This window comes from Glycine soja, chromosome 12 (genome assembly GCF_004193775.1).
Source record: "Glycine soja cultivar W05 chromosome 12, ASM419377v2, whole genome shotgun sequence".
NCBI classification, from domain to species: Eukaryota; Viridiplantae; Streptophyta; class Magnoliopsida; order Fabales; family Fabaceae; genus Glycine; species Glycine soja.
Window position 1 is genome coordinate 27,440,687 of NC_041013.1, and position 10,556 is coordinate 27,451,242.

Below are 10,556 nucleotides of genomic sequence, written 5' to 3' on the forward strand. Positions count from 1 at the left end.
AGACACAAGTTTTTCTCTATCGATAAAACTGGATAATAGGATAAGGACACAACAGAATTTTCACCTTTCAAACAAAAATAACACGAGTAAAATGTGAAAAAATTGAAGCTCCACCACCATTTCAAATAATTCCAGGATTACATTTCTTTCTTAATAACCAAGATTGCAAATTAACAGCCATAGTAAATGAAGAAAACAAATAAGTCTATCCTGCCATGTTTGTGCAAACCTGAGGCCCAAGTCCTAAGTCTAGAATAAAAGTATTCATCACTTCAATCCTTCACTAAGCCCTGGTGGCATTCCTAAGCTCTGTGCAAGATCATTCATCCTTTCCTTCATGGCCTACATACAAGCAATTGAATCATTTTTTAAATTTAATAACTACAAATGCAAATGAATTTTTGTTCCTCTTAAAAATAGAGACTTTTACCTGGACACTCTTTTGGTGTGCATCCTTGTATGCCTCAGTGATTAAAAGAGAAAGTTTCTGCAACCCACCAATGTTTGATAATATACAAGTTTATTATTGGCATTAAAGACCACAGTTTGATTTTTAAATAAAACTAGGACTCAGTTTAGATAAACTTCAAGCACTTGTAGGAGAAAAAATGATAATAAAGGTAAACTGAAATCAACATCTCAAAGTTAAAATAAATTAATGCACTTCAACTTCTATAGAAATTCTTTCATTTTAACATTTCCAAAAGTTGAAATGCATTTTCTTTTCATATAAATGGTCATGGAAAAGTTTATCCATACAGGCCTTAGGTTAATCATTATGATAGGACCTTGAATCATTGTATAAGATAAGGGGAAATGGTAAGAGATTTTTTATGATTTTAGTAAATAGTTTGCTAGGGACTTGGGTATTATGGGGTGCCCATGAGCCATATCAATTAGTATGGGATGTTTGGTAGAGTATTTAAGTGTTTGGTTCTCCACCCTTAACAACTAGCTTCTACATGTGGAAACCCCGATGCTTATCCATAGCTCCAAACCAAAACATTGCTCTTGACAATTGACATGCAAGAAGAAAATTATTATCTATATCCCTAAATACAAGACTCTCAACTAATTCACATCCTTTAAAATTGGTTAATTTAGTTAGTAGCATTAAATTTGTTAGCAATTTGCATCATTTTTCCATCATTACCCTTAAAATTATTAAGACCCATCATCTCTCTTTTTCTACTTAATTACCTTCTACCTAATTAATTAATGTATACAGTCTTCTTCTCCAATTCTTATAAGAGAGACAATGCATTTATCTTTTTAATCCATAACATTTATTGTAAAGTAATTAAGAGTGTGTTTCAATGAGAAATTTTAAAATTCTGATAAATTTTAAATTCTAAGAATTTCAAATACTTCAATTGAAATTCTTTTATTTTCAAAATTGTGTTTGGATAAAAAAAATTAAAATTGTGAGAGTGAAAGAAAATGAATGCAAAGAGAATAGAAGATATGATTGGTGTGCTTCTAAAGAGAAGAATATTGATGCGGCATGGGGAGTCACAGGGGAGCCGGGACACGACGACATACACCACCATACCCGACCACAGCATTCAATCAACGGCGCAAGGCATGACCTAGACCCTCCGCGCCGGCGAGCACCTCTATTGCGTAATAGGCAACAATGGCTGCTCCCCTGACTAACAGGTGTCGTTCTGCGTGTCCCCCTATGCCCGCACCTGATCGACACTCCGCGAGCTCAGACAGTGTTTCTTGAAGTAGAGGATCATCGGTGTGAGGGAAGAGTTGCGAGTTCGAAAACGGAATTTCGAACTCAGGTGGAAGAAAGGATGAAAGTTATAAAGGAAATACACGAATGTTTTGGAAGGTTCTTTTATTAAGAAGAGAATTTTAATTTCTCACCTTTTAGAAGGAAATTAAAATTCCACATTTTTAGTTGTTTAAAATTCCAAAATTTTAAATTCTTCATAAAAAAACATCCAAACAATGAATTTTAGATTAAAGAAATTTAAATTCTCCGATAAATTACTTTTCCCAGTTAAAATTCTCTATCCAAACACACTCTAAGGGTATTCTTAAAATGTAGATTTGGGCTTAACTTAACCCCAACAACTAACTCATAGAGTGAGGGTTGCTCCCTACTATATACTATATATTGGTACTATCTCTAGTCGATATGAGATTATAATTTTTTCTAATACACCCCCACTTATATGCTATATTTTGACATTGTCTCTAATCGATGTGGGACTTGGATTTTCCCAATAGTATTTTAGTTAAAAAATCATCAACACAAAAGACAACTTGAAAATAGTCTTATAAAAAGTGACAAAAAAAATTGAAAACAGAGTCTTATATTTAGGAACGGAGGTAGAATAATAAATGAAAGGATCTTAGCATGGTATTTAATCCATTATCCTCTGATGGAAGAACAGAAAAATAATTGAAGAATTTGTTTTCGGTATCATTTAATGTGACATTTTAAAGGTCCAATCCACCTGAGAGTGTGTGTCATTGATATAACAGAAAATAGTGTATATAAACACACCACCACTTGAATTGTTTACTTACTTCAGGTCCCAATTCCATAGCTGCCTCAGTAATTTCCGTTCTTACAGGTTGCTGGTTCCCCGACAGCGTTACCTAAAAATTATACTTAATCAAAAGTAAATAACCAAAGGAAATCATACTTACAAATTAATATATAAATATTGATAATGTTATGCAAAAATCATGATTATGAATAAAGCTATAAAACATAGGAAAATAATTAAATTTGGTACAAATATTCAATTATATCATTCCATGAAAAACCTCATCTAATGTATAGTAGTTATAGTTATAGAGTATAAAATATTCTTATGATTATACAAATAAGTTCCTCATTTTAACTTTTAAAAGGAAAAACTAAAGGGAAAATCAAGGAAAAAAATAGTTTTTCGGGGGAAAGCATAAAAAGTTACAAAAATATGAGTAGACAAACAGAAAGAGGAAGAGAGAGAGAAAAAAAAAAAAAGCATACCTTTACTAACTCACCCTCACAATAACCATCAAACTCTGCTCTGCATAATAGAACAAGACAAACAACTCATTCAGACCAACTTGAGTAAAAAAAATACAAAAACAAACTAAAATTGTATAATACGAGAGCCATACGCTGCGAGTTCTTTCTGCACCCGCACTGCTTCAACTTGGACAACCATTTGTGCCTTCTTCACAGTCTCATAAAGATTTTGCATGTTTCCTAGAATTCCTGCCTAAAATGATTCCACAATAAAATGAAATTTGTCAATTATGAATACCATGCTCAGTTTACAAAATACACACAAACTACCTATAATACATGGAAAGTAATCAAAGCATTACTATAATGAGAAAATGAGACAAGTATATCAAAACAATTGGCAAAAAGCAAAAAACTACTTAAAACTCATGACTGCTTTAAATTGCTACATGATTTGGTTTGTGTTTTAATCCTATGACCAAGAACATCATGACACTTGGGATTCATAATTTGGCCTGTTTGTTCAATACTGGGCATGCCCTAGGTAGGTCCTTGGACCGAATTTTGATGACTATTTTAATGGTCTGGTAAAAGAGGATAACTTTTTATTGCAACATGCAATCTACATTAGTGCATTTGGTTGAAGGTAACACATATTTAAGGTTTTTTGGGCTCAGCAGCGGATTTGGAATAAGATTAGGTGTTTCACTTCTGTTGGGTGCAAAAGCAAGGATTTCCCTAATAGATAGACTGAGAGATACGGTAACTTTACTACATTTATGTTTAATCTTTTTCCTTCTTGACTTTGTTTTCCTTTTACATTAAGGAGGATCTGTTGTCCCCAAATTCAATGTAAATTTCTTCATAGTCTTGATGAATTTCTTCTTTACATGTAAGTAAAACAACATGTGTAATGCTGTTATAAAGTGGCTTGTGTGGGTTTCTGAGCATGGCCCAACAGGTGACCCAAACAGAAAAGACTTCGGTGCAAGTGTAACCCATAAGAAACTTAAATGCAGATTGGTGTAGAAGCCATAGTTGTCAAAATCATTTTGATTAGTAGAATTCTACACTTCCACATGTTCAAAAAGCCCTTCTGTTCCTGATCACAAATCATATCACAATCTGATGGGATCATGTAAAATGGCATGTTTGATCATAAATGACCAGATGTGTCCAGCCAAAAAATCTTTGAGCCATAGTTGAAATATTGAAAACAATTCAGAACATTCTTTCATTAAGTAAATTCAAGTATTCCTAGAAAAATCATCAATGAAAGTTACATAATACCTAAAACCTAAGACTGTTGGAGGTGGTGGCAATGTCAATTGTAGGGGTGGGGGTGCCAACGGCAGCAACTGCAGAGGTGATGGTGCTGATGGTAGAGGTGTCGATGGTGGTGGTGGTGGAGGCAATAGTGGCACTGTCTTGTTTTGAATTGAGTTTGGATCATCTCTCTTGTCTCACCCACTAGCAACACAAGCAGCCACAACAGCAGAACAATCAACAAAGGCAGTAGAACTGCAGCGCGAAGCGATATGCCTACTCCAGCCACCACTTTCTGCGATTTTGGTCGTGAAGCTGCAACACTAACCCTTCAAGAAGCGACAGGGTGCCGCGACATGATGCTCCAATGCAATAGCATCGCTATTGCACGTGATTAACTACTATGTAATAAACTTTTAAAGCATGAAACAAACACACTAAGAAGCATAGCTGATTGCAGAGCAGCCACTACAGCAAAGAAAGAAGCCACAATGGAAAAACTTCGCAAATATGTAAAAACCACATTTTATGAGACAGTCAAATGCACCAGGCTTCTCCTGCATCAATATTATTGCTGGTCACTGTAGAAGAATTGCCCTTCTGTTTTGGTGATGGCATTATAGGGAGAAGCACAAGATCTACCTAGGTTGTGACGGGAAAGGAGCCATCTTGAGTGCAAAACGGGGACACACACCTAATTGCTGAAAGAACCTTGCAAAAAACACTTGAGTGTGGCACTGGTCCAGGGGAATTACATAAAGCTATGGCAAGGTTTGTGGACATGATTTGAAGGTTAGAGACCTAAAGGTCCCTAATTTGCTGCAGCACAAGTGGGTTTTTGTGAGATAAAAGCAAAACAGGAAAATTTCCACCATGTAGAATGGTAGCCACTATTGTGGCTATTGTCAGCTGCAACAGGCACTTAGTGTCGATTGGAGTGCCAGAACAACCAAATGCTTTCCCACATTAAGGGCTATGCTAATAGAAGAAGGAAACCCTTACCATTTGAAAGTCGGGCCAACAAGGGGTGGAGCTACGTCTATAAGGGGGCCAAAAAAAAAGTTTCATTGTTTCATAATGTAATCTATGTTATATATAAGTTAATAAGCTTTATCAAAACTTTTGACACAGAGAATAAAATAATTTATCAAAATTTACTTAACTTTACAATCTTATTTGATAAATCTCAATACATACAACTTAATCAAGTACTAGAAATATAACTAAAATTTATAATTCAATAATAATATAATGAAATCTATATCAAGAGAAAAACTTAATCAAGTACTAGAAATATAACTTTTAACTTCAAATCATAGTTGTCAATACCGGCGTAGCGGAGCGGAGCGGCCGACCCTAAAAGTGGGATAGTGGGATGACCGCTATTCTAATGTTTTTTTATATATGTTAAATAATTAATAATATGTATATATATAAGTTCAAAAACAGAAAAATAACTGAAAACATGGTTACTTAAACAAAAGTTACAAAACATAAAGTAGAAAGTCAAGCAAATAAAGGGCTTAATGGTTCTACAATACAAAAAAAGCTCCTGCCATGGTTTTTCAAGTAAGTTGTGAGTTCAAACCTTGAGCCAATTTCGTACTACAATACAAAATCTGCACTTAATGTCTTACAAAATTAAAATATATTGATGGAGTCCGAAAATTATTTATAATTAAAATGTTTTACCTATGATTTTTAGGGAAAAAAGATGAAATGAATAGAAAATAAGTAAAAAATTTCCTGTCCAAAAAAGTAAATTTTTTAAGTTGTTTGAAATAAAAAATCTAAAATTGATAGCTTGTTTGAAATAAAAAAAAAAAAACTTATTAACAGAAAATACTCTTATTTTAAAGTTAAAGTATTTTTTCATATCAAACCTATTTTTAATTTATAATACAATATCTTAAATAAAAAAAATAAAAGTATTCCAGAATTAAACTTATTAATTATTTCACTAAACAGTAAATAATACACACATTAAAAATATATTTTCAATTATTCATGTATGTATATTTTTTTTCTTTCATTTTTTATTCTTTGCACCTAACTTTCAAATGTAGACGTTGATCCTACGCTAAACGGAACCTTCTATGCACACATATCCCAGGCCTAGCTCATGGCACCCACACTGAGAAAAAGGGCAACTAAATAATTAGGAAAACAAAAAATAGAAAACCTCAAGCAAGGTGGCGGGGGCGGCACATACTCAACAGTGTCACAGACTCGCAGCGTGCTCCTGGGCGTGGAGGAGGTGGCGGCGCTCGCCAGGATATCGCAGCCCCACAAGTGTGGAGAGCAGCATGCGCTACGGTTTTCGACTTCTAGCGGAGCCCTGAGCAGGTAATAGAAAAACGAAAATACCAAAAATACCCTCACTTTCACGCATTAAGTGAGGGCATTTTCGGAATTTCGACGGCTTCAGTGTAGCGGCGCGAAAATCCAGTCTAGATCCCGCGCTGCACCGCCATGCTCCGCCGCGATAGCGGCCGCGCCAACCGTGACGTTGAATTGCGCCGCTACGTCCATCCCCGTCGCGGATGGGGGCCGCTCCGCCACGATAGCGGCCGCGACGCCCGCGATTGACAACATAGCTTCAAATAGTAATTTTATACCTTCAAATAGTGTTGAGAATCAGTATGATTATTCTGTAACAAATATAGATTATAGGCACATAATATCTGATTAAGAGGAAACCAAATATCCTCCATTTATTTGCAATTATTGTGATAACCTATATAATCTCCCCATCCATGTTGTATTCAGACACATGGTTTCAATCAAACAATGCCTTTGGTTCTTCTTCTTCAACAACTTGGATTCTATATGTCTTATGAATGGAGCAAGTTTATGTAGGGAGTATCCTAAACAAAAGTGTCGTGGTAGAACTACTGAAGTAACTGAACCAGTCATTTACAAGTATAAGTACAACGAAAGTATTTTCTTTTTTTTACAAATATTAACTCTTGTTAGAGAGTTCCTTACAAGTTTCCATGTCGGATACGTGTCCAACTCATGGATACAGCCACAAAATTGTGTGACAGTGCTTAGTGATTAGGTCAAATAAATATTTGAAAGAGCATAATTATGTTCGTTAACAATTATCTTGCATGTGAATAACAAAAGAAATCCAAGGAGAAAAATGGATACAAAAGAAAATGTGATCCTGGGAGTATACACGACATTGACTGCATGTGAAAAGCTAACCTTAGAAGGAGCATCATCACTTTTCCCACTATTGTCCTTTTTTCCTCCAAATAGGGCATATAATCGGAAACATCTTTGGTCATTTCCAACTTTCAGACAACCACATCGAGATAATATCTTCATGTCAACTATATTTGAATTGAAGCTTAGTTTACCTGTTAACAACAGCCAACAATGAATAGCTTTTGGATAACAATTCAATCTTGAGAATCAAAAGCAAATATGGATTCACCTTGCACAATTCTCAAACTAGCCTCTTATAATGTCCAAATTCATAGCTATATTATAAAATAAGAACATTTTCAATCAAGGTTAATTTTTGAATCCAGCCGTTCCTGCATTCTGATTTAAAAAACAACTCTTTGAATGAAAACCCTTACCAAGCTCTCAATTACTCACATCAAAATAAACCTAGGATTCAATTACATGATTTCCAAATAGTTTCATTCTTAACAAAAATAAACAAAAAAAAAAGGGACTTTTAACACAAAAGACAGTATACTCACACCCACACCAATCAATACAAACAAAACCCCCTCCCCGGAAACCAAACATAAATTAACCGCATGAAACATAAGTAAACAAAGAAAATGGCACAATTTAGACAAACTAATTGAAACCCCAAAACCCAAGCATGCCAGAAACAAGGAAACTGACAGTAAGGCAAAAAGTTCCAATCTTGATGAACTCTGTGCGGACCCAAATGAAAATAAATCGAGAGGGAGGCTCACAGAGAGAAGCTGATAAAGGGACATGCTTTTTCCAGTCACGGAATCCGACCGCGTTTGACAAGGCACCAGTTACACAGGGCGTGGTTGTCATTTGCTTCCACGAGCAAGAAACAAGAAGTTCAAGTTTGGGTTTTGAAGGAAACGGAGAAGGATGAGATTAAAATGAAAGCGGTAGAGTATCGGATAAAGTTGAATTTCTTTTTATTGGAAGGGAAGAGTAGGTTCGGCGGTGATTATGATCTTTGGGACAAGTTTTGTTTTGTTCCACTTTTGCATTGTCAGCACTCAGCATTGAATTTGAACAAACTACCTTTGTGATCTCAAATGTGGTCATATCTACCGTATTTTTTCGTAATTTTTTATTTTTTAGAATATTAAATTGTACTTGTTATTTACAAAAATAGTCTCCTATTTATTCCAACTCATTAAATCAGCCTCAAACAAATTAATTCACCAATTGAGTCTCTCATTTTTTTTTAATCTGACTATTTGAGTCTCCAACTTCAAAATTGGACGTTGATTATTAATGAGTAATGTTGACTGTCACGTGTCATCATCATTTTATTGGATGTTAATTTTCATACACCATTTTAACGTCCAATAGGATTATGACATGTGACAGTCAACATTATTCATTAAAAATCAACGTCCAATTTTAGGATTGGAGACTCAAATAGTCAAATTAAAAAAAAAATAGGATTAAATTGGTGAATTAATTTACAGGGAGCAGATTTAGTAAGTTGAGATAAATAGGGAGACTATTTTTGCAATTAAGTATTTAATTAATCATTATATCATTTTCCTTAAAAAAGTATACCGCTTTGAAACCTCTTTTTCTGTTCTTCTGTAAACCCTTTTTACACCCCTTAGAATTCTTTTTTCTCTTCTTTTGTGTTACCCTTCTCTATCATATTTGTGACACTCTCACGGTGTCTTTCATCTCATTACGTTGTCCTTGTCTCACTGTCATGTTTTTCTCTGTCTTCTATAACCCCATCGTAGGTCCTCACCTCTCTTATTTCGCACCTATTCTTTCTCAAAATGTGATTCCATAGTTTTGTTGACAATGTTCCTTGGTTCCTTTCAGTTGTAGAAACAAGTTTGTGACTGTCATACCCTAATTTCGTCCGAAGACTATCATTTTTTTACATTTTGTTTCTTGCTAGCCAAATTGAGCTGCTTGACACTAGTTATCGCGTAATCCATAAGGTTTTTTGACGTTTCGAAAAGAAATGTGCAAAATACCCAAAAGGAGCGCAAAATAGTCACTTTTGGGGCATTTTGCAGCCCTTGGGCCCACTAGAAAGCTTAAGGTTGAAGTAACCAGCTCGCCTAAGCGAGCAGGCTTACTTCTGAAGGAAGCAAGCAGCTTGCCTGGGCGAGCTGCTATGCAACCTCCACCTCATTTCCTATAAATAGGCGTGAGGGGGCTGAGGAGAAAGGGTCAACATCATATATCGAGAGATTTTTAGTGAAATTAGTGACAAGAAGGAGAAAGAAGAAGAAAAAATGAGGCCGAGGCACTTCCGAGACATTTCTGTAATCGATTTCATGATCGTTCTTCACCGTTCTTTGGTCGTTCTTCGTTCTTCATCTGGTTAGTGCTTGTCTTTAAGGATTTGAACATGATTTATGGACCCCTAAGGGTCCTCTCTATTGTTTTATGCGTCTTCATCTCCTTCTCCTATCACCAGTGATCGCTTTTCTTTTGTAAAGCAAGTTTTAATCGATCATTAGTGCTGCAAGTTCTCTTAAAAAAGAATTGAAGGTTAATAAACAAAAACCAAATAAAACCAACTCATAAACTTCTTCATTTCATAAAAAAAATCAAGAGATCGTTTCAAGGTCCAACGCCTTAACGATTCTCTCATCTCATAAAAAAAATCAAAACAAAGATTGTTTCAAGGTCTAATGCCTTAAACGATTCTCTCCGCTTTTCAAAATTTAAAAGATCATTTCAAGGTCCAATGCCTTAAACGACTTTTGTTCGTAATTAAAATCAATCTTTCAAAAAACATAAAAATAATGTAACACAACAAACATTCAGACTTAAAGAACTACGTAGTGTGGAAGCAATGCTTTCCAAGATTATTTTAATGATGCCTAAAGACTCAAGTCAAGAATCAAGAGTCAAGCAAGTTTCAAGAATCAAAGAGTCGTTCAATCAAAGCAAGTTTCAAGAATCAAAGAATCATTCAATCAAAGCAAGTTTCAAGAATCAAGATTAAAGTGAAGATTCAAGAGAAGACTCAATTAAGATAAGTATTAAAAGAGTTTTTCAAAATATTGAATAGCACAATTTTGTTCAAGAGAATTTTTCAAAGAAAAATCTTTTACCAAGAGTTTTACTCTCTGGTAATCAATTACCAGAA

The 10,556-nt window shown here is 34.8% G+C and overlaps 1 protein-coding gene across 1 annotated transcript; it reads right to left on the reverse strand.

The window, feature by feature from the left end:
• Window positions 1–8,474, reverse strand: LOC114378538 (nucleoid-associated protein At4g30620, chloroplastic-like). The gene is made up of 7 exons (XM_028337156.1): window positions 8,185–8,474; window positions 7,454–7,608; window positions 3,130–3,230; window positions 2,996–3,035; window positions 2,545–2,616; window positions 431–487; window positions 1–342 (listed from the first exon to the last, which is right to left on the reverse strand). The coding sequence occupies exons 1-7, from the start codon at window positions 8,273–8,275 to the stop codon at window positions 268–270; spliced, it is 591 nt and encodes a 196-aa protein (XP_028192957.1). The 5' UTR covers window positions 8,276–8,474; the 3' UTR covers window positions 1–267.
• Between the last annotated feature and the right edge of the window lie 2,082 nt (window positions 8,475–10,556).